Genomic DNA, 25,362 nt, shown 5'->3' on the forward strand with positions numbered 1-25,362 from the left:
TATTGTTGGAAACTCAGCTATATTACGTGACCAACTCAGACGTCAGTTTTTTCAGGCTTATTGATGTCCGTTATATGTATAGGATAAGGTGTTCTGTCAGGAATGGTAAGTTGGGAATCTTAAGGGACTAAGGCCATCCGTCCCTATAGTTTATCAGGCCTTATATACAAAGAATGCGTAATTCCTCTTTTCCAATTCTGACATACATCTAAGTTGTTGATCATACCAATAGTGCTCAACTTAAATGGGCAAGCAATTGTGATCACCTCCTCTGTAAAGGCCCATTTAGACACAACGATTATCGCTCAAAAGATGTCGCTCAAGCGACTTTTGAGCGATACTCGTTCTGTTATTTACAGCGCAAGATGATCGTTCAAGATGAGCGATCACCTTGCGCTGCCAGCGGAGGATGCAGAAAACAAGCGCAGTATCCCCGCTTGTTTTCTGCACCCAGCTGTTCCCCGCTCCGGGCGCCCGGCTGTTATACAGCCAAGCGCTCGGAGTGGAGGATGCAGAAGACAAGCGGGTTGTCCCCACTTGTCTTCTCCATTTAGCTGTTCCCCAGCTCCGGGCGCCCGGCTGTTATACAGCCCGGCGCTGAGGGCGGAGGATGCAGAAGACAAGCGAAAACTGCATGAAGTAAGTGCAGTTACACACAACGATTATCGCTCAAAGGATGGCTTTTGAGCGAATTTTGAGTGATAATCGTTGTGTCTAAATGGGCGTTAAGTCTCTGCTGAGTTCCACTTGACAATCACTAGCCATCTATAGATTGCTGACTGCCCCTCTCACATCTTTACTGGTGACACTTTTGAGGGACTACACGTCCTAGGACAGACTGACTTATAGTTTGATAGTTTTACTCTAGTTGTGCTAATGTCTCATAATGCAGTTGTTTGCTGCTTGTTACTGCGATGTCATGTTAGTACTTGACAGATTGCCGTTATCATTATTTTCTATCATCAGATAGTTTTTATCACTGCTTCCTATCATCAACGCGTTTCCTCAGCTTGATCTATACTGATTGCTGATTCATCAGGATGTTAGAAGTTTTTTCTCACGCTCGTATACTGCCTTGATGTCCGGCTATATACTCTCATGCAGCCGTACACGCTCACGCAGCTTCTGGGTTTAGTTTCCCAGTGTATACTCACAGTCTTGGTAGGCACAGGATTCGCCTACGTTTAAGCAGTAAAGGCTCCACCTACTCTGGACGGGGGCTCGACCTCACTTGCACCTATCAGCTACCGTTCTCGGACGCCAGGCGCTCCCTGACGAAACATCGCAATCTTACGTCAGGTCACACAAGTCCTTGCATGCGCTACTGGTCCCGGCTTCACATACAGTGCTGGGCTGTGATCCCGTAGCGATATGGGGATTCTGCGCATGCGTATAACAACAAGTACAGTGGCCTACATATACAATAAAGTGTGCAGGTAACACCACGATCTATTGCGGAAGCGCACTTTATTAGATGTACCTTAAATGCCAATCGTTAGATTTTCATCAGAAGTGAATACAAAATAAACTGGAAATATAAAGCTGGGACTTATTTCTGTTTCTGCTTTTAACAACTGCTGACTGGTTCAAAAAAACTGCGCGAAAAACTGCAGTGTCGTTTTTCTGAAGGCCCCCATGGCTGTCATGAATAAATGCCTATGAAGGTTGTACCTTCACAGACTGCTTGTTAAAGTGCAGTATAATGTAATCCTCCGGTATTACTTTATACTGAATAAAGCCTTGGTCAGACTAGCATGTTTTCCGTGCATGAATAACCTAGTAAACCCCCTCCCCCCCAAAAAAACCCGCACATCGCGTGTAGAAAATTTGCGTGAACGGGGGCATTTGCATTCACATGTCCTATCTTTTGCAAGTGCGAATATTTTGCGCGTCTAACAAAAAACGGACATGTGAACATTTCATAGGAAACCATTGGTTCTAATAAATGCGATCTTTTTGCGCAACTATTCATGCATGGAAAACATGCTCATCTAAAAACAGGCCTAAGAGATCAAACAATTGCAAGTTTAAATCCTCTATGGGAAGTAAAACAAACAAAAAAAAGTAAAAATCAATTTGTAAAGGTTTTTTTAATTGTTGAAAAGAAATATAAAAGGAAGTAAAAGTTTAACCCCTTTTCCTAGATTAAGGATGAAAAAAATACAATTTAAAAAATAAAAGGGATATTTAGTATCCCTGTGCCCATAAAAGTCCGATCTATCAAAGTAACACATTATTTAGCTTTTCAGAAGAAATGCAGCAAAAAATATATCTCAATTTGGTATCAATAACTATATTGTCAAACAGAATAAAGGTAACGTCATTTTTTCCACAATGTATACGCGGTAAAAACAAAACCCCCCCACCCCCCCAAAAGATGGTAGAATTGTGTTTTCTTCCCCAGTTCACTTGACTTAGAAATTTTCAAAACCTTTCCAGTAAATCATGTGGTACATAAAATGGTACTGTTAAGGACCGTTACACATGACCGGTCACATTAACCTTTCAAGCCTTGGGTTCCAAATTAGTTCATACCTGGATGCATCAGAGAGGCCAAAAACTATAGAGATGAGCCGCGGCAAGTATTCAGCCCACTCTGCTTAAGGCGCGTACACTGAATCTTTATTGACTGAGTATATCTAATGCAGGAAAGGAATACGTCATTAGTCACGAGGTTAATCTTATTGGGTTAGAAAAACATCAAGAATTGTGCTTTGTTGAACAATCAGCGCAGTGAGAATAAATATGTGAAATGTCCTTCAAATGATTATTCTCTCTTGTGAGTTTGGATGATCGCAGCGTCTTATCAGCATGATTTGCTCTTTTCCCAAAGCTCAGGACATGGGGGAGTCTTTTCTGATAGCGGCTGTACCAGGCAAATGTTCTCGGATGAATAGAAAGAAAAAAACAAATCATTAGACATTGCACCGAATACCCTGCTGTAAAGTTATTTTTGCAAATTTATTGTTTCACTACACACAAGCTTATTTACATCTTATAATGCTCCATTTTGTATCTAGCGGCCATTTTGAGACAGATTCTTCCATTTTATGGACCTGTACTTTCTCAGTACCACTGAAAAATAAAACTCATTCCGCAAAAAACAACCCTCATTTCGCTACGTGAAAGGAAAAATTAAAGTTATGATTTTTTGGAAAGTGGGGAGGAAAAACTGATATTGGAGAAAAAAAGGGCTGTGTCCTTAAGGGGTTAAATAAAGCACATTTGCTGTAAAATTCCACAACCAAGTACCTTACAATACAAGAGAATGGGAGCTTCCAAAAGAAAAAAAACCTGCATACAACAATTGATTTTGTTGTGAATTGTCAGCCCGGTTCCACAGTTTGTTTTTTTAAACACACTGAAATCAGACAGCCGTACTATATTATGACTGCAATATCCCGAACTCCAAAAGTTCTACTTACCGTCCCATATAAAGTCATGGGGATCTAAGCCTGGGTCAGTAGCATCGTGAGAGAATCTGGTATGGCGGTATACATTTTCCCATATTTTGGCAACGTAAAAGTGGCCTTGGGGGCCAAAAATAGTTTTTCATTAAACTGACTCAAAACCTAATCAATTATGGAAAAATAGAGCTTGAATTCTAGGGTCTCCAGTTAGATTATGCATCCAGCTCCAGAAAATGAGTTCATGTTTGACAACTGCTTAGTAGAGGATAGAATTGTTCCTGCTAGGGGTTCAGTTAAAAAAAGAACCGTATAATGCAACAGCAGAGAAGCCACCATCCTAGATTGCTACATTATGTCATACTCTTATAATGCCTACCTTCTAAAATAAGCAAGTGTATGTCTCGTATGCAGCCAAGTACTATATACTGGTATACAGGCAGAGCTCTACTAGTATTTATCTATTCTTTCACAGGAGTTCAAACAATCCAGGAAACTGCCACAATCCACTTAAAGAGGGAATCCAGCCAGCAAACCGAGTAAGCAGTTTTGCATAGAAAGTGATCATTCCTTTGTTTACCAGTGTAGTCTTTGATAATTATGTTTTGCACAGTACAGCATTTGGCTGTCTCCACTCCCATAGACATTGAATAGAGCGGTAGGGCACATGCATGATCGCTGCTCCATTCAAAGTCCTTTGTAGTAAGGGTTCGGGATTCCCATTCCAGGGCTCAATGGCAGTCCCGTCAGTTGGATGCCTGCAATGATATGTCACCTATTCTTTTGCTAATTAAATAACTGTAGGAATTACACATGTAGCTTGTATATTTTGCATTAGTCACTCAGAATCTATCAATGGTCATTTGCTCAGCATGTTCCACAAGAAAGGGCTCTTTCACGCGAGCATATATTGGCCATTGTTTTCACAGCCGGCCAACATACATTACGATCTGATGCTTTGGATTCCAATGCATCAGCTCACATGGCCGTATTCCCATGGCGTAAAAACGCCCGGCCGAGCCAGTATAGCGCCGGCCGCTTTCACACTGGGCCAAAAAAATTGTCCTGGAACTATCTTTCCAGCCGGAATACGTCAGCCGCTGCATCGGCTCCTATGGAAGCCAATGACAGCAGATGGAGAAGGGAGGTAGTTTAGCAGCATTACTCCTAAACTTCCTCCCTCTTCTCTCCTCCTCTTTCCTTCCCTACAGACGTTTGCAATGGGAGGGGTGGGGCAGAGCTAAGCTCTGGCTGCAGACAAGGGGCAGGTGCTTAGCTCCACTTCCATCCTGACCACTCCCATTGCGAACAGCTGGAGGGGAAGGGAAGGGGAGGCAACAGCATTGCGGTTTTGGTGTATATGCGTCAGGGCCCATGCCGTCTGAATGGGCGCATAAACGTTAGATTTGTGCAACCGTTCACCCGTTTTTATGGCGCCAGTGGCTACCTTCACATTTGCATCGTGGGGGCTCCATTTTCATTCTGCGTTATGATGGTGCTAAATGGACCTCATTGACCATGTGTTCATTTGCTCTCCGTTCAGCTGTCTGGCATTTTACTAGACTTTTTCGTCCTTCGTGCAGGAGTTTTTCTTCCGGCATTTTGTGCAGGATCTGCAAAGGAACCTCCAAACGGAGGTTCATAACACAGATGTGAAAACAGCTTTATAACACTACCATGAGTTTCTGAGAAGTGACTGTGCTCACATGATGACAGGCAGCAGCGCATCTGTAATATACCTAAGTGTAACTACCGGCAACACTTATTGTACATGGGAGGAAAAGGTCATGTATCTGTGATCCTCAACCACAGGGTTGCTTCAAATATACAAATAAAAAGCTGGACACCATTCTAATGAGAGAGATGTTCCAATCCCTAGAAGGTCATGTGTTCCTCAGAGTTGGGGCTGAAGTGTGAATGGATGTTGAGTAATATATGGAACACCAAGTGTTCTGTACTCCAGAAGTGCGTTCCAGCAATCTTATAGATCCACCAGAACTACAACTAAAAATCAATGGACTACACTTGTATCTGGCTTGGGGAGACACAATGATTATGTATTGCCCTTTGTTCACCAATAACAAAATTTAGTTATACAATGTTTTCTTTTCCGTGAAACCACTTGGGTGCCACGGTCAGTGTTGACCATAGCATCTAATGGATTAAATAACTGGATTAAAAAGTCAATAAAAAGCCTAATTGGAAAACACAAAAAGGATGTGTGTGCAAACACAAGACACACTGATATGTAAAGACGCAATAGTACAGTAAATGTATATCATCCCAAATATTTTCTTGAAATAAATTGTACTGACTTTATAATTAAACATTTAGGCCTCGTTCAGACGAGAGTATTTTCGCGCGCACATACACGCGCACAAAACTGTGCGCCTATTTAAAACCATGGAGTTCCTATGAAGTGTTCACATGGGCGTGTTTTTACTGCGTGCGAACGTGCGCAGCAACTAAGAAAGGACATGCATGGCAGTTTGGTCCGTACTGCGCTGCTCTTAACATTGGCTCCTATGGGACACGCTGCACACGAGTCAGCTCGTGTGACCGACCCAATAGACAGAAATGTAAATTTTTATTTTTTTTTATGCTAAAGCTAAATGCTTTTGTGTCTTTCCCTTGGCATAAAGCACTCCATGTTGTGTTCCGGATGTGTTTTGTTGTAAACACCAATAGACGATGTGCAGCCTGTTATATAAAGAAGAAACTTAGTAATCAAAAGTTCGCTGGGGCGCGAAAAATCGTGTGTCTCACAACTATCAATAGTTAAAATACTGGCGCCGTGTATATTGGCTGGGATGCTGATACAACTCAAGGTATGAAGCGCATCTACATGCGCTCCATGCAGCCTCAGTCACATTTGCTAACACGCATATGTAAAGCACGGACCTTCGTTCACGTGCATTTTTGCTCGCACGTTCAAACACGTGCATGTGCGCGCGGAGTAGCGCATACGCTCGTCTGAACGCACCCTTAAAAAGGTGTCAAAAGACCTTAAATAACTAAAGGAGATCACTGACATAATAGAGAGTGGAGCCGTAACTTACCACTTACCACTTCTATAAAGAATTAATAGCCATGTGAGACAGATAAGACAGGAGATCACATGTATAAGTATAATAAACGATACCAGAATGAAGTGCATTGGTGCTAATGGATAAATAAGGGCCACAACATAGGAACAAGATGGGATTATGATCCACAAGAAACAATCAAGGATCCAAATTGTAGGCCCAGGATCATCTAAAAACTGAAGAGGAGCACTGGGCCCATGCACAAAAGAGCCCACGTGCGGCATTGTTTGCGCAAGCGTAGAAGCTTTCTTGCCAGCCAGATCAGTCCCATAATAACTTTAAAATAGATTCCATGTTTATGTTTACACTTTATCTGTGTTTTCACTTTAAGAGGGCAATTTATATATTTTGTATCTTTTTATTTTACAGTTGTGCCACAGCAGTTTTGAACGGGGTAAGGCTACATGTGATTTTCATTTAATCCCCTTTAGTGGGGGTAATAATATGATAAAATCTGGAAACATAAAATTGTTGAAATATTTGGGTTTACGCTATAACATCTTTCATGGCAAATATTCTCGCTCACGACCTGAAGGTTGCAAGTTCAAACCCCGAAGGGTTCAGGTAGCCAGCTCAAGGTCGACTCAGCCTTCCATCCTTCCAAGGTTGGTAAAATGAGTACCCAGCTTGGTGGGGGAGTAATAAATAAAAAATTACCTGAAAGTGCTGCAGAATAAGTTGGCGCTATACAAATAACAAGATGTCTTAAGCCTCATACAAAACTGTGTGTTTTGGATAGTGTGGTGTAATGTATTACTGTGTTGTGGAATGCTTTGCTGGAAGAACACCCCCACAAATGCCACGTTAGACCGTATTATCCTAGAGGCATTAAGATGAGGAGATTGCTATGCAATGGAAATATATTCCTGTTTTTAAAAGTGTGAACATGTTGGATATTCTGCAGACAATTGTTGTTAATGTATTTCCTATATTTTGCATAATACAAACTATAGTTTTTTTTAGCTCTGTACACAGAAAATGTACACTGACATTGTGATATACAATCTAATCTTTCTATCTCTGTTACACAGCCATGTATGTACTCACTGAGGCCAGGATCATAGGAAGCCAGTTAACCAACCAGGAAAGAAACAGAGCTATGTAAAATCCCATGCATGGAAGCACGTGTAGAACATACAAATTACATGCAAATATTATCCTGATTTCAATTTAGGATCCGGTTCTGCAAGGCATCAGCGCTAACCACTGAGCCACAGTGCCGACCACATGTAAAGCTCCATTCACATATATGTTTTCCCAGTGCCAACTAATGTCCTGCTAAAGCATAACACAAAACATTTCTTCTTTGCAAATCATTGATTTTATCAATTTATAGCATTTCTGATTATTGGAAATAATCCTTCATAGCATTTACGCTGACCTCTTATTAGTACAAGCACTAAATAATAAGCAAAATGTCTCAATAAGCGCCCTGTGCAGATAGGCTTTAAATGAATGTCCGCTTTTAACATGTACAAAGTGTAAAAGTCACTATCAACAGCATCAACTGGTAACCTACTAGCATCAATGGTGCAAAGTCACCAAAAAGTCCAGAATCCAAAGGATGGAAAATAGCACCGAGAAATAAGGAAGTGTAACAGCATACAGGTGCAAAATAGCCCAAATTGGATTTTATTCCTCCATCACCAAGAGCAATGTTCCAACCTATTGGTCTTTGACAAATGTATGCTGTTGGTGCTGGAGCAATGAAATCCAACTTGGGCTATTTTGCACCCTTAGGCCTTAGTCAGACGGGCGTTTTTTGCCGCGATTTGCGGATCGCATGACGGATGCGCATCTGCAAATCGCGTGACCGGTGCGCGCAAGTCGCCCGCAAATCGCCCGAAAATCTGCTCCTAGCCGCGTTTCATTAGAAACGGGCCGGAGCTGGCCAGCGCATTGCATTCAATGGAGACGGCAATACAGCCGTCTCCATTGAAAGCAATGCGCTGCGGGCGAGCCCGGGATGAATTGTCGGTAAGGGCTTAAATATATAAGCCCTTACCTGCAATCCATCCTAAAATGTGTTAAAATAAAAAAAAAATGCATTCTCACCTTCTGCCTGCAGCTCCGGGCAGCCGTCCTGCAGTGGGTGTGAAGGGGGTGTGAGTCAGACCTGCCCCCTGATTGGCTCAGCGCTGAGCCAATCAGAGGCATGCCTCACTCACACCCATTCATGAATTCATGAATGGATGTGAGTCAGACCTGCCCCTGATTGGCTCAGCGCTGAGAGGCAGCAGTCACTCACCCATTCATGAATTCGATGCTAGATGTAACCTACTAGCATCAATGGTGCAAAGTCACCAAAAAGTCCAGAATCCAAAGGATGGAAAATAGCACCGAGAAATAAGGAAGTGTAACAGCATACAGGTGCAAAATAGCCCAAATTGGATTTTATTCCTCCATCACCAAGAGCAATGTTCCAACCTATTGGTCTTTGACAAATGTATGCTGTTGGTGCTGGAGCAATGAAATCCAACTTGGGCTATTTTGCACCCTTAGGCCTTAGTCAGACGGGCGTTTTTTGCCGCGATTTGCGGATCGCATGACGGATGCGCATCTGCAAATCGCGTGACCGGTGCGCGCAAGTCGCCCGCAAATCGCCCGAAAATCTGCTCCTAGCCGCGTTTCATTAGAAACGGGCCGGAGCTGGCCAGCGCATTGCATTCAATGGAGACGGCAATACAGCCGTCTCCATTGAAAGCAATGCGCTGCGGGCGAGCCCGGGATGAATTGTCGGTAAGGGCTTAAATATATAAGCCCTTACCTGCAATCCATCCTAAAATGTGTTAAAATAAAAAAAAAATGCATTCTCACCTTCTGCCTGCAGCTCCGGGCAGCCGTCCTGCAGTGGGTGTGAAGGGGGTGTGAGTCAGACCTGCCCCCTGATTGGCTCAGCGCTGAGCCAATCAGAGGCATGCCTCACTCACACCCATTCATGAATTCATGAATGGATGTGAGTCAGACCTGCCCCTGATTGGCTCAGCGCTGAGAGGCAGCAGTCACTCACCCATTCATGAATTCATGAATGGGTGTGTGAGTGAAACCGGCCTCTGATTGGTCAGGCTGTGACCAATCAGAGCAGATCATTCAGCAGGCGGGGATTTTAAAGCCCCGCCGGCTGAATAGTGCCGAGAAGCAGTTCAGGAGAACTGACAGCGGCCGCGGCTGGACTCCGGCTGCAGCGGAAAGGTGAGTATACAATTTTTTTTTATTTTAACACATTTTAGCATGAATTGCAGGGAAGGGTTTATATATTTAACCCCTTCCCGACAATTAACCCCGCGCACGCCGGCAGCCCATTGCTTTCAATGGAGCGGCTGTATTGCCGCTCCATTGAATTCAATGGGCAAACATCGTTCTTCTCTGCCACAGCTGTTACAGCTGTGGCAGAGAAGAATGATTTGTCTTCTATATGTTCTCAATGGGGTCGGCGCTGCTGCCGCCGGCCCCATTGAGCGCATATACAGAAGGGAACAGGAATCGCAGATCGCAGATAGGTGCGATCTGCGATTTTTTGTTCTATAATTTTTCGGACGAGCGCATAAAAAGCGCTCATGTGTCCGATACCATTGCGAAGCAATGGTTTTAAAAAATCGCCGGACGCATGCGCATGCGCAAATCGCGGCAAAAAACGCCCGTCTGACTAAGCCCTTACGTTGTCACACTTCCTTATTTTTTAGCTTTACATAAGTTTTATCAGTATTCCTTAAAACAAGTTAAAAACTGCATATACAATAATGTCATGAAGCAATGATAGGAACAAATACTTGAAGAACCAATCAAACTAAATATATAATAAGTTGCAAAATGTAATTTTCCATTCTTGTGTAACCTATAAAAAATGCAGAAGGATACCTAAAAGGAAACCATCTTAACAAAAAACATGGGGAGACAAGACAGACATGAAAGGGATCGATGTGGGGTAGAGGAAGAAATATTAGGCTAGTTAACCCATTAAGGACCAAGCACGATATTAGGGTGTTTGGTCCTGGACCTTTAATCCCTGCCGATAACAAAAAGCTGAGAACCCAGAGGAGAAGGGAGAAGTGTTCTTTAACTGCTTCTGCCTTCTCCTTTCCTGGGTACATAGCGCTCAATGAGCGCTATTTACTAAAAAGTGAAAGTGTTTCTTCCACTACACGATTCAGCGATCACGTGACCGCTGTGTTCCCCTGTTACAACAGAGCTGATCAGCTCTGACAGTGACTATTGTCAGTATATGGGGATGTGGAAATCCCAGCTGCAGGGGAAAAGTGTCAAATATAGTAAAAAACACAATGTGAGTGTCCCCCTTTTATGATGTCATAGATGGTAAAGAAACTAGTTACAAAAATAAACAAATACAGAATAAAACAAAAATATACAAAAAAAAAATGATCCAAAGCTGACACCATATGCGCCCTATAAGGCTGGGTTCACACAGGGCGGATTTGCCGTGGCTTTGCCGCGCAGAATTTCACCGCGCCAAATCCGCCCGCGGCCGCTAATCTCGGGATTAGCCAGCCATGTGGATGAGATTTCTCAGAAATCTCGTCCACATGGGATGGTCAATCCGCTGCTGTAAGTCCGGCTGAGACTGCGGCTGCGGCCGCCGCAGCCGCGGTTTCAGAAGATGCAGCATGTCTATTTACTTTTCTTTTCTGTTTATTCTTGTCGCGGCCGCGCTCTCTTCTATGGAGCGCCGGCCGCAACGGAAAAGCGAGCAGCCGGGCCGCTTCAAAGCCGCCGCGGTTTAAGCCGGCCAAACCGCGAGATTTCCGACGGGAATACACCCCGTGTGAACCCAGCCTAATACAAAACTATGCATATTATATATCAAAACGAAACAAAATGTGGAACCCGTTCCCATACTTTATTTTGCCCTAAATTTACTACTTAAAAAAACAAAACTATAAATAGTAAACATTTTTTTACCCCCAATAAAACTAAAAAATGGGGAAAAAAGTAGCGGAAAAAAAAGATATAAAAATATAGCCCTATAGGTCATGGGGAAAAAAAGCTTCAAAAATAATTTTGGTAGCTGAAGGAAAAAAATATGGCAGTAAAACCACCACATGGGTAAAATCCCTAAAGTGTCTGGTTCTTTAGGCACAAAATAGCCTGGCCCTTAAGGGGTTAAGTAAAGACTGAATGGGGACTTTATAGCCACCCCATCCCCCATCTCATTCCCCTATAATGAAAAAAACTAAAACAAATCAGACTACAAATTAAATAGCGGGTAGTGGAAGCGACCATAACAGAATGACGACTGGGAGAATCTGGGATTGGACTGAAGAACTCCATAACCGCATAGAGGGGGAATATTGATACCAGGATTCCCAGGGTCTCTCTAAAAGTTCCTCACAATCTGTAAGAATGACCCCGGCATCTCATTAATCATAATCCAGGACAATACTTCCTTATCTTTTGGCGTCCTTAATCTGCAGTGATCAGTGGATTTGAAGTTTAGAACCAGAAAAATGAAGCCCTGATCGCTATAGAGATATATAAAGAAATTATTTAGCATAGTAATTAGAGATGAGCGAGCACCAAAATGCTCGGGTGCTCGTTATTCGGGACGAACTTTTCGCGATGCTCGAGGGTTCGTTTCGAGTAACGAACCCCATTGAAGTCAATGGGCGACCCGAGCATTTTTGTATTTCGCCGATGCTCGCTAAGGTTTCCTTGTGTGAAAATCTGGGCAATTCAAGAAAGTGATGGGAACGACACAGCAACGGATAGGGCAGGCGAGGGGCTACATGTTGGGCTGCATCTCAAGTTCTCAGGTCCCACTATTAAGCCACAATAGCGGCAAGAGTGGGCCCCCCCCCTCCCAAAAACTTTTACTTCTGAAAAGCCCTCATTAGCATGGCATACCTTAGCTAAGCACCACACTACCTCCAACAAAGCACAATCACTGCCTGCATGACACTCCACTGCCACTTCTCCTGGGTTACATGCTGCCCAACCCCCCCTCCCCCCCACAGCGCACACCAAAGTGTCCCTGCGCAGCCTTCAGCTGCCCTCATGCCACACCACCCTCATGTCTATTTAGAAGTGCGTCTGCCATGACGAGGAACCGCAGGCACACACTGCAGAGGGTTGGCACGGCTAGGCAGCGACCCTCTTTAAAAGGGGCGGGGCGATAGCCCACAATGCTGTACAGAAGCACTGAGAAATAGAATCCTGTGCCACCGCCATCAGGAGCTGCACACGTGGGCATAGCAATGGGGAACCTATGTGCCACACACTATTCATTCTGTCAAGGTGTCTGCATGCCCCAGTCAGACCGCGGTTTTTAATTCATAGACACAGGCAGGTACAATTCCCTATTGTGAAGTCCCTGTCGACCCACAGCATGGGTGGCTCCCTGGAACCCACCGGCGGTACATAGAAATATCCCATTGCATTGCCCAACACAGCTGAGGTAGTAATGTCGTGCTTAATGCAGGTGGGCTTCGGCCCACACTGCATGCCCCAGTCTGACTGGGGTTCTTTACAAGTGGAAACAGATGCATTTATAATTCCCTGTGGACCCACAGCATGGGTGGGTGCCAGGAAGCCACCGGCGGTACATAGAAATATCCCATTGCATTGCCCAACACAGCTGAGGTAGTAATGTCGTGCTTAATGCAGGTGGGCTTCGGCCCACACTGCATGCCCCAGTTAGACTGGGGTTCTTTACAAGTGGACACATGTAGTAAAAACTCCGTGTGAAGCTACAGCATGGGTGGCTCCCTGGAACCCACCGGCGGTACATAGAAATATCCCATTGCATTGCCCAACACAGCTGAGGTAATAATGTCGTGCTTAATGCAGGTGGGCTTCGGCCCACACTGCATGCCCCAGTCTGACTGGGGTTCTTTACAAGTGGAAACAGATGCATTTATAATTCCCTGTGGACCCACAGCATGGGTGGGTGCCAGGAAGCCACCGGCGGTACATAGAAATATCCCATTGCATTGCCCAACACAGCTGAGGTAGTAATGTCGTGCTTAATGCAGGTGGGCTTCGGCCCACACTGCATGCCCCAGTCTGACTGGGGTTCTTTACAAGTGGAAACAGATGCATTTATAATTCCCTGTGGACCCACAGCATGGGTGGGTGACAGGAAGCCACCGGCGGTACATAGAAATATCTCATTGCATTGCCCAACACAGCTGAGGTAGTAATGTCGTGCTTAATGCAGGTGGGCTAAAAATTTATTTGATTACACTGTAGGCGAGGGCCCACAAAAATTGCTGTATCAACAGTACTAATGTACCTGAAAAAAATTGGCCATGGCCAACCAAGAGGGCAGGTGAAACCCATTAATCGCTTTGGTTAATGTAATGTGGCTTAAGTGGTAACTAGGCCTGGAGGCAGCCCAGTTTAACGAAAAATTGGTTCAAGTTAAAGTTCCAACGCTTTTCAGAGCATTGAAACATCTAAAAATTGTTTAGAAAAATTATGAGTGAGCCTTGTGGCCCTAAGAAAAATTGCCCGTTCAGCGTGATTACGTGAGGTTTCAGGAGGAGGAGCAGGAGGAGGAGGAGGAGGAATATTAGACACAGATTGATGAAGCAGAAATGTCCCCGTTTTGGATGGTGAGAGAGAACGTAGCTTCCATCCGCGGGTGCAGCCTACGTATTGATTACGTATCGCTGCTGTCCGCTGGTGGAGAAGAGAAGTCTGGGGAAATCCAGGCTTTGTTCATCTTGATGAGTGTAAGCCTGTCGGCACTGTCGGTTGACAGGCGGGTACGCTTATCTGTGATGATTCCCCCAGCCGCACTAAACACCCTCTCCGACAAGACGCTAGCCGCAGGACAAGCAAGCACCTCCAGGGCATACAGCGCTAGTTCAGGCCACGTGTCCAGCTTCGACACCCAGTAGTTGTAGGGGGCAGAGGCGTCACCGAGGATGGTCGTTGCGATCGGCTACGTACTCCCTCACCATCCTTTTACAGTGCTCCCGCCGACTCAGCCTTGACTGCGGAGCGGTGACACAGTCTTGCTGGGGAGCCATAAAGCTGGCCAGGCCCTTAAAGACTGTTGCACTGTCTGGGCTGTACATGCTGCTCGATCTATGCACCTCCCCTGCTACATGGCCCTCGGAACTGCGCCTTCTGCCACTAGCGCTGTCAGATGGGAATTTTACCATCAGCTTGTCCGCCAGGGTCCTGTGGTATAGCAACACTCTCGAACCCCTTTCCTCTTCGGGAATGAGACTGGGAAGGTTCTCCTTATAGCGTGGGTCGAGCAGTGTGTACACCCAGTAATCCGTAGTGGCCAGAATGCGTTGAATGCGAGGGTCACGAGAAAGGCATCCTAACATGAAGTCAGCCATGTGTGCCAGGGTACCTGTACGCAACACATGGCTGTCCGCACTAGGAAGATCACTTTCAGGATCCTCCTCCTCCTCCTCCTCCTCCTCCTCCTCAGGCCATACACGCTGAAATGATGACAGGCAACCAGCATGGGTACCGTCAGCAGTGGGCCAAGCTGTCCCTTCCCCCTCCTCCTCATCCTCCTCATCCTCCTCCTCCTCCTCCTGAACGCGCTGAGATATAGACAGGAGGGTGCTCTGACTATCCAGTGACATACTGTCTTCCCCCGGCTCTGTTTCCGAGCGCAAAGCGGCTGCCTTTATGGTTTGCAGGGAACTTCTCAAGATGCATAGCAGAGGAATGGTGACGCTAATGATTGCAGCATCGCCGCTCACCACCTGGGTAGACTGATCAAAGTTTCGAAGGACCTGGCAGATGTCTGCCAACCAGGCCCACTCTTCTGAAAAGAATTGAGGAGGCTGACTCCCACTGCGCCGCCCATGTTGGAGTTGGTATTCCACTATAGCTCTACGCTGCTCATAGAGCCTAGCCAACATGTGGAGCGTAGAGTTCCACCGTGTGGGCACGTCGCACAGCAGTCGGTGCACTGGCAGATTAAAGCGATGTTGCAGGGTGCGCAGGGTGGCAGCGTCCGTTTGGGACTTGCGGAAATGTGCGCAGAGCCGGCGCACCTTTACGAGCAGGTCTGACAAGCGTGGGTAGCTTTTCAGAAAGCGCTGAACCACCAAATTAAAGACGTGGGCCAGGCATGGCACGTGCGTGAGGCTGCCGAGCTGCAGAGCCGCCACCAGGTTACGGCCGTTGTCACACATGACCATGCCCGGTTGGAGGCTCAGCGGCGCAAGCCAACGGTCGGTCTGCTCTGTCAGACCCTGCAGCAGTTCGTGGGCCGTGTGCCTCCTATCTCCTAAGCTGAGTAGTTTCAGCACGGCCTGCTGACGCTTGCCCACCGCTGTGCTGCCACGCCGCGCGACACCGACTGCTCGCGACGTCCTGCTGCTGACACATCTAGATTGCGAGACAGAGGTTGAGGAGGAGGAGGAGGAGGGTGGTTTAGTGGACGAGGCATACACCGCCGCAGATACCACCACCGAGCTGGGGCCCGCAATTCTGGGGGTGGGTAGGACGTGAGCGGTCCCGGGCTCTGACTCTGTCCCAGCCTCCACTAAATTCACCCAATGTGCCGTCAGGGAGATGTAGTGGCCCTGCCCGCCTGTGCTTGTCCACGTGTCCGTAGTTAAGTGGACCTTGCCACTAACCGCATTGGTGAGGGCGCGTACAATGCTGCGGGAGACGTGGTCGTGCAGGGCTGGGACGGCACACCGGGAAAAGTAGTGGCGACTGGGAACTGAGTAGTGCGGGGCCGCCGCCGCCATCATAGCTTTGAAGGACTCCGTTTCCACAACCCTATACGGCAGCATCTCAAGGCTGATAAATTTGGCGATGTGGACGGTTAACGATTGAGCGTGCGGGTGCGTGGCGGCGTACTTGCGCTTGCGCTCCAACACTTGCGCTAGCGACGGCTGGACTGTGCGGTGCGAGACATTGGTGGATGGGGCCGAGGACAGCGGAGGTGAGGGTGTGGGTGCAGGCCATGAGACGGTTGTGCCTGTGTCCTGAGAGGGAGGTTGTATATCAGTGGCAGGTTGGGGCACAGGGGGAGAGGCAGCGGTGCAAACCGGAGGCGGTGAACGGCCTTCGTCCCACCTTGTGGGGTGCTTGGCCATCATATGTCTGCGCATGCTGGTGGTGGTGAGGCTGTTGGTGGTGGCTCCCCGGCTGATCTTGGCGCGACAAAGGTTGCACACCACTGTTCGTTGGTCGTCTGGCGTCTCTGTGAAAAACTGCCAGACCTTAGAGCACCTCGGCCTCTGCAGGGTGGCATGGCGCGAGGGTGTGCTTTGGGAAACACTTGGTGGATTATTCGGTCTGGCCCTGCCTCTACCCCTGGCCACCGCACTGCCTCTTGCAACCTGCCCTGCTGATGCCCTTGCCTCCCCCTCTGAAGACCTGTCCTGAGTAGGCGTTGCACACCAGGTGGGGTCAGTCACCTCATCGTCCTGCTGCTCTTCCTCCGAATCCTCTGTGCGCTGCTCCCTTGGACTTACTGCCCTTACTACAACCTCACTGCAAGACAACTGTGTCTCATCGTCATCGTCCTCCTCACCCACAGAAACTTCTTGAGACAGTTGGCGTAAGTCCCCAGCCTCTTCCCCCGGACCCCGGGAACTTTCGAATGGTTGGGCATCAGTGACGATAAACTCCTCTGGTGGGAGAGGAACCGCTGCTGCCCAATCTAAGCAGGGGCCCGAGAACAGTTCCTGGGAGTGTTCCCGCTCCTGAGCAGGTGTCATTGTAGTGGAGTGAGGAGGCTGGGAGGAAGGAGGAGCAGCAGACAGAGGATTCGGATTTGCAGCACTAGACGGCGCAGAACTGTGGGTGGATGATAGCTTGCTCGAAGCACTTTCTGCCATCCACGATAGGACCTGCTCACACTGCTCATTTTCTAATAAAGGTCTCCCGCGTGGACCCATTAATTGGGCGATGAATGTGGGGACGCCAGAAACGTGCCTCTCTCGTAATCGCGCAGCAGTCGGCTGCGACACACCTGGATCAGGAGCTCGGCCTGTGCCCACACCCTCACTTGGCCCTCCGCGTCCTCGGCCACGTCCACGTCCTCTAGGCTTACCCCTACCCCTCAGCATGCTGTATTACCAGTGATTTGATTTCCCAGGCAGGAAATAAATTGGTGCAAGCCTGCAGGCCAAATATAATGTTTTCGCTTTTTTGCAAACGGAAGACCCCACTGCGTATATTCAATGAACAAGAAGTTTAATATCTGTGGTGTGGCCCTCAAAAAGTGTCACACAAGTATAGTGTAGCAGAGTTATTAACTCTAGCAGAGCAGGTATTTGCCAGTCAGGAAAGACAATGGCGCTAGGCTGCAGTAAAGCGTAGCTGGTTGCGTCAGATTTTTGTACGTTGTACACGCAGCACACACGTACACGCAGACCTTAGGACTGACACAGGCAGGCCAAATATAATTTTTTTCCTTTTTAGCTTAGGGAAGACCCCACTGCGTATATTCAATGAACAAGAAGTTTAATATCTGTGGTGTGGCCCTCAAAAAGTGTCACACAAGTATAGTGTAGCAGAGCTATTAACTCTAGCAGAGCAGGTATTTGCCAGTCAGGATACACAATGGCGCTAGGCTGCAGTAAAGCGTAGCTGGTTGCGTCAGATTTTTGTACGTTGTACACGCAGCACACACGTACACGCAGACCTTAGGACTGACACAGGCAGGCCAAATATATTTTTTTTCCTTTTTAGCTTAGGGAAGACCCCACTGCGTATATTCAATGAACAAGAAGTTTAATATCTGTGGTGTGGCCCTCAAAAAGTGTCACACAAGTATAGTGTAGCAGAGTTATTAACTCTAGCAGAGCAGGTATTTGCCAGTCAGGATACACAATGGCGCTAGGCTGCAGTAAAGCGTAGCTGGTTGCGTCTGATTTTTGTACGTTGTACACGCAGCACACACGTACACGCAGACCTTAGGACTGACACAGGCAGGCCAAATATAATTTTTTTCCTTTTTAGCAAAGGGAAGACCCCACTGCGTATATTCAATGAACAAGAAGTTTAATATCTGTGGTGTGGCCCTCAAAAAGTGTCACACAAGTATAGTGTAGCAGAGTTATTAACTCTAGCAGAGCAGGTATTTGCCAGTCAGGATACACAATGGCGCTAGGCTGCAGTAAAGCGTAGCTGGTTGCGTCAGATTTTTGTACGTTGTACACGCAGCAGACACGTACACGCAGACCTTAGGACTGACACAGGCAGGCCAAATATAATTTTTTTCCTTTTTAGCAAAGGGAAGACCCCACTGCGTGTATTCAATGAATAATAAATGTCTTCTGGCCCTGCCTACACAATTCTATCCCTGTAGTATTAATGCCGGGTGCAATGCTCTGCACAGCCGGTTTTGAGAAAAAAAAAAAAATGCAACACTGCTAACAGCAGCCTGGACAGTACTGCACACGGATAGAAGTGGCCCTAGAAAGGACCGTTGGGGTTCTTGAAGCCTACACTAACTCCTAACACTCTCCCTGCCTAACCCCCACTTCTGTCCCTATTGCTGGGCGCAATGCTCTGCAGATCCAATTTTGGACAAAAAAAAAAAAAATACTGTGCTAACACAGTACTGCACACTAGTAGATGTGGCCCTGAGAAGGGCCGTTGGGGTTCTTGAAGCCTACACTGACTCCTAACGCTCTCCCTACAGCAGCACCAGCATGATAGTACTTTCCCTCAGCTAACTCACAAGGCATGTGTGGCGAGCCGCGGGAGGGGCCGACTTTTATACTCGGGTGACATCTGATCGCCCCAGCCACTCACAGCAGGGGGGTGGTATAGGGCTTGAACGTCACAGGGGGAAGTTGTAATGCCTTCCCTGTCTTTCAATTGGCCAGAAAAGCGCGCTAACGTCTCAGAGAGGAAACTGAAAGTAACCAGAACACCGCGTGGTACTCGTTAAGAGTAACGAGCATCCCGAACACCCTAATATTCGCACGAATATCAAGCTCGGACGAGTACGTTCGCTCATCTCTAATAGTAATATGAACCTAAAAATGACCTGATGATAAAAAGGTGGAGGAAGATTTCTACTAAAAAAAGAAATAAAACCGATCTGATTGTAGAATTGTCATTGTGTCATTGAGTGAACATCATGGGGATGTTTTCAGAGAACCAAATTTAAAATGGCAAACACTTCCCAGTGTCACATTTTGCAAAAAGGTCCACCCACACAAAACCAAAAAATGGCAATATTTATGTAAGTAAAGAAGACAAATACCAAACTTTGACTATTGCTGTAACTTCTAATTTACTAATTTATGGCCAGTTTTACTTTAAGACATTCATGAATTCTAATGCACCGAGCAGAAGTTGGCCGAAGGCTAGCTCGAGTGGTTATGCCAATTCTGACTATGTCACTGGGGTTGCTACTCTGCCCACAAGTGGTGGCTTGTGCAGCAGAGGTGGATTGCAGTAGGGCCCTAGCGGGGGCCCATCTGTAATTAGTGTGGGTTTGGTGTGACGCCAGTGCCTTTTTGTGTTATGGGACAATAAAATAATTAGTTCAGTCCCAAGCAATTTAGTGAAACCCGAAGGCACATAGTTTACTTGCAGCTTGGAAAACACTCCCCACTAATCAATGTTGGGTTAAGGAGAAACCTTCTACCAATCCCAGTCCTAGCTAGGGGTGACTGACAAGTAACAAAGTGGGTTAGGGGGCATTTTGCACAGTCATGCAGAGTTAGACAGAGAACACCAGTCATTAACACTTAAGTGACCAGTTAAAGTCAATACACATAACAAAACACTAATACACACACACATCCACATTCTGCATGGGATAGCTAACAAAGTGCTGTGGGACTCCAACTCTGGGGCACTACACCAATGCTAAAATAACTGCTATAACTTATTTATCTTTTTATTTTTCTAGGAGTTACTGCAGCTTTCTGAATACTTGATGGTATGTAAAGATGATATTACATGAATGTGCATGTGTGAGATGTCATCTAGAAGTAATCGAATACTGGTAATACCAGTTTTTACTATTTAGGACACTATTTACAAATGTACCTCTTAATGAAAATGGTGTTAAACATATTTCTATGATTGAGGTTTTTATGAGGCCGTGTTATAGGAGATAAAATAACACAATCGATTCTTACTGAAAATTTTGTACAATTTTTATTATTTCTGTTTTCCCTCGGCCCACTCTTGTAAACAGTTCAGCAAAACTCCATGCAGCGGTGATGTGCCCCTGTCTCATGGCCACTGAGGGTCACCGATTCCGCACTGTTCAAATGCAATGCCAAATCTTTTGGATGAAGAAGCCGTGTGAGATGGTGATTGTAAGAAGATCTGCTGAGCCACCGCTGCAATGTTTACAGGGAGAGCATCAGAAATTATCTAAAAGTACAAATCATGAAGTCCGTCACATCACTGTTTGCCACTACTCCAACTTTTCAATGTTCTGATCCAAGTCAGAAGGAAACTAACGGCTGTTCTGGATCCAGCACATGTCGGGCAGCAGCAGCATCTGACGGGCTCCATTAACTATAATGGGGTCCTCTGGTTCCTGTTACAATATCCGGCATTCTACCAGAATAAATAGTACTGCATGCTGTGCTATTGTTGTTTGATAATTTACTGAAAGCTGCAATAGAGGCTTAAAAACCGAACCTCTGACATCGATGTGAATAAACCCTACCACAGTCACTTATCAGCAGTGAAACTCTAATGATTGATTGAACTCTTACAATTAACATGTTGCTATAGGACTCAGTTTTCATTTGCTCTGATTTAATGATATGTTTAACCCTTGATGCTTTTAGGCGAACATGTAGGAGTCAATCCTGCTACATACACAGAGGGTGCCAGCTGTTTCTCATAGCTGACACCTGCCGACAAGAAAAGCAATAAGCACTAAAGGCCCTTTTAGACACAACGATTTTCGCTCAAAAACGCTTAAAGACGTCTTTAAAGCAATAATCATTGTGTCTACTGCACTGACATCGTGCAGTTTTCGTTAAGCCATCGCTGATCTTTCAGCATGCTGAAAGACAACAATCAGCCTTATCAGCGGAATACAGCTGATACTATTGTTACTATTGTATCCAGCTCCCTGACGACAGGTGGGGTATGAAGAACACAGATGCCCAGCTGTGTTCTTTATCCCCAGCTCGGAGCGCCCGGCTGTATAGCAGCCGAGTGCTCCAAGCGGGAGACAGCTGGCTGCAGGAGACAAGCGGCCCCACTTGTCTTTTGCATTCCCCCCTCGGAGCGCAAGGTGATCACTCAATGTTTGAGCGATCACCATGCACTTTAAAAAGCATACAACAAATATCACTCAAAAATCGCTCAAAAGATTTTTTGAGCGATAATCGTTGTCTAAACCAGGTCAGTTGTCATGGCAGCACAGGGTCTTCTGAAGTCCCCCAGGGATGCCATGTATTTCTGCCTATTAGGACGTGCATATGGCTCATCCTAATAAAATGCATTGGAATTATACGAAGTACTGCAGTATATGGCATGAGCAATCAAACTATCGAAAGTTCAATTCCTCTTTGGGGGCTAACAAAGTAAAGCGAAAATAATTTTTTTTATTCTAATAGGAAAAAAAAAAGAAAAAACATACTAAAAAATAAAAAAATAAAAACCTTTTCCCGTATCATTACAAAACAATCGGAACAAAAACAACCCCAAAACATATTTGGTACCACCGTGTCCATAAAAGAAAAAAAAATACACATTACTAGAACTGCACTCTTTTGAACACCCTGTCACCAAGAAAAAATGTAATAAAATTAAAAAAATACATGAACAAAAAAGTCATATGTATACCAAAATAAAAACCACAGGTCACCTTGTTAAACCGTGAGCCCTCACAACCACATTGACAGAAAGATAGAAATGTTATGATACATAGATATGGGATAGATAGATATGAGATAGATAGATAGATAGATAGATAGATAGATAGATAGATAGATAGATAGATAGATAGATAGATAGATAGATAGATAGATAGATAGATATGAGATAGATGGATAGATAGATAGATAGATATGAGATAGATAGATAGATATGAGATAGATAGAAGATATATAGATAGATAGATATGAGTGAGATAGATAGATAGATAGATAGATAGATAGATAGATAGATAGATAGATAGATAGATAGATATGATAGAGATAGATAGACATTAGATAGATGGATGGATGGATAGATAGATAGATAGATATGAGATAGATAGATAGAAGATAGATAGATATGGGATAGATAGATAGTTATGAGATAGATAGATAGATAGATAGATAGATAGATAGATAGATAGATAGATAGATAGATATGAGATAGATAGATAGATTATACACACATATATTACTTTAAGACATTTCATTTTTTAAGGGTAGTACAGAAAAACAACTACCGGTACATCTGTTATCGTATTAATCGTACTGACCCGTAGAATAAAGTTGTCATTTTTGCAGCAGTATGGAAGCTGTAAAAACAAGATGGCCTTTAAGATGGTGAAATTGCATTTCTTTTTCATTTCACTCCATTTAGGAATCTGAAAAAGTTATTCATTACTATAAATGGTGCATTAAGTAGTACCTATGAAAAATACAAGCCCTCAGACAGCTACATCGACGGAAAAATAAAAGTTATGTTTTTTTAAAAGTGGGAAGGAGAAACTGAAAATCAAGAAAATGGTTGTCCTTAATGGGTTAATGTCTAAAGTTGTACTCTTAAAAACGTAGTCTTTTATTTACTTGTGACAGCGTGGCTTGCTAGACCAATCCAACTATCCCATCAATGTGGAGTTAGTTATGTACTAAGTGGTTTCCAGTGAAGTAGCATTAAGCTTGCAGTTACCACTACCTTGTTATGAGTCACTTGTATATAATAAGACCTATTATCTTTTTGCAGGAAGCCCTACATAGGGAGCGGAAACTGAAGAAGAAGCTGTGTGTCTTACAGGAGCTTCTCGGTGTGCTAGTACAGACCTCAGAGAAGTCATGGACGGTAATTATTTATTACTATGGTATATGAAGGGAACCAATAATAAGTGATTCTGATGTATTGATTATATATACACTACCGTTCAAAAGTTTGGGGTCACATTGAAATGTCCTTATTTTTGAAGGAAAAGCACTGTACTTTTCAATGAAGATAACTTTAAACTAGTCCTAACTTTAAACAAATGCACTCTATACATTGCTAATGTGGTAAATGACTATTCTATCTGCAAATGTCTGGTTTTTTGTGCAATATCTACAAAGGTGTATAGAGGCCCATTTCCAGCAACTATAACTCCAGTGTTCTAATGGTACAATGTGTTTGCTCATTGGCTCAGAAGGCTAATTGATGATTAGAAAACCCTTGTGCAATCATGTTCACACATCTGAAAACAGTCTAGCTCGCTACAGAAGCTACAAAACTGACCTTCCTGTGAGCAGATTGAGTTACTGGAGCATCACATTTGTGGGGTCAATTAAACGCTCAAAATGGCCAGAAAAAGAGAACTTTCATCTGAAACTCGACAGTCTATTCTTGTTCTTAGAAATGAAGGCTATTCCATGCGAGAAATTGCTAAGAAATTGAAGATTTCCTACAACGGTGTGTACTACTCCCTTCAGAGGACAGCACAAACAGGCTCTAACCAGAGTAGAAAAAGAAGTGGGAGGCCGCGTTGCACAACTAAGCAAGAAGATAAGCACATTAGAGTCTCTAGTTTGAGAAACAGACGCCTCACAGGTACCCAACTGGCATCTTCATTAAATAGTACCCGCAAAACACCAGTGTCAACATCTACAGTGAAGAGGCGGCTGCGGGATTTTGGGCTTCAGGGCAGAGTGGCAAAGAAAAAGCCATATCTGAGACTGGCCAATAAAAGAAAAAGATTAAGATGGGCAAAAGAACACAGACATTGGACAGAGGAAGACTGGAAAAAAGTGTTGTGGACGGATGAATCCAAGTTTGAGGTGTTTGGATCACAAAGAAGAACGTTTGTGAGACGCAGAACAAATGAAAAGATGCTGGAAGAATGCCTGACGCCATCTGTTAAGCATGGTGGAGGTAATGTGATGGTCTGGGGTTGCTTTGGTGCTGGTAAGGTGGGAGATTTGTACAGGGTAAAAGGGATTCTGAATAAGGAAGGCTATCACTCCATTTTGCAACGCCATGCCATACCCAGTGGACAGCGCTTGATTGGAACCAATTTCATCCTACAACAGGACAATGACCCTAAACACACCTCCAAATTGTGCAAGAACTATTTACAGCAGAAGCAGGCAGCTGGTATTCTATCGGTAATGGAGTGGCCAGCGCAGTCACCAGATCTGAACCCCATTGAGCTGTTGTGGGAGCAGCTTGACCGTATGGTACGCCAGAAGTGCCCATCCAACCAATCCAACTTGTGGGAGATGCTTCTAGAAGCGTGGGGTGCAATTTCACAAGCTTACCTCAACAAATTAACAGCTAGAATGTCAAAGGTGTGCAATGCTGTAATTGCTGCAAAAGGAGGATTCTTTGACGAAAGCAAAGTTTGATGTAAAAACAATGTTATTTCAAATACAAATCATTATTTCTAACCTTGTCAATGTCTTGACTCTATTTTCTATTCATTTCACAACGCATGGTAGTGAATAAGTGTGACTTTTCATGGAAAACACAAAATTGTTTGGGTGACCCCAAACTTTTGAACGGTAGTGTACTTAAACTATTTACGAAGCAGGAAAGCAGGAACCATTTAAAAATTGAAAACACTATAGAGATACCGCATATTGAATAAATTATATATTCACCATATAACCAAAGAATGAATAGTTGGTGCGCCTACAGGTGTTTATAATATGAGAGTAACTATTAAAGGAGTTTTCCAGAAAAATACTATTGATGACCTATCCTCAGGTTATCAACTGGAGTCCACTGCTTGGGACCCTGACCGATCTGCTGATTGTGTGCCCGCTAAGAACACC

At 44.9% G+C, this 25,362-nt stretch overlaps 1 protein-coding gene across 3 annotated transcripts in view; it reads left to right on the plus strand.

Moving 5' to 3' along the window:
- Positions 1-25,362, plus strand: part of TRAF3IP3 (TRAF3 interacting protein 3) — an 83,857-nt gene that overhangs the window by 26,826 nt on the left and 31,669 nt on the right. For all 3 annotated transcript variants that reach the window (XM_066600206.1, XM_066600205.1, XM_066600204.1), the window contains exons 4-7: positions 3,883-3,946; positions 6,863-6,887; positions 20,313-20,342; positions 23,312-23,407. In XM_066600206.1, the coding sequence (XP_066456303.1) occupies positions 3,883-3,946; positions 6,863-6,887; positions 20,313-20,342; positions 23,312-23,407 (215 nt within the window). The remainder of the gene's footprint in view (positions 1-3,882; positions 3,947-6,862; positions 6,888-20,312; positions 20,343-23,311; positions 23,408-25,362) is intronic.

This window comes from Eleutherodactylus coqui, chromosome 4 (genome assembly GCF_035609145.1).
Source record: "Eleutherodactylus coqui strain aEleCoq1 chromosome 4, aEleCoq1.hap1, whole genome shotgun sequence".
Taxonomy (NCBI): domain Eukaryota; kingdom Metazoa; phylum Chordata; class Amphibia; order Anura; family Eleutherodactylidae; genus Eleutherodactylus; species Eleutherodactylus coqui.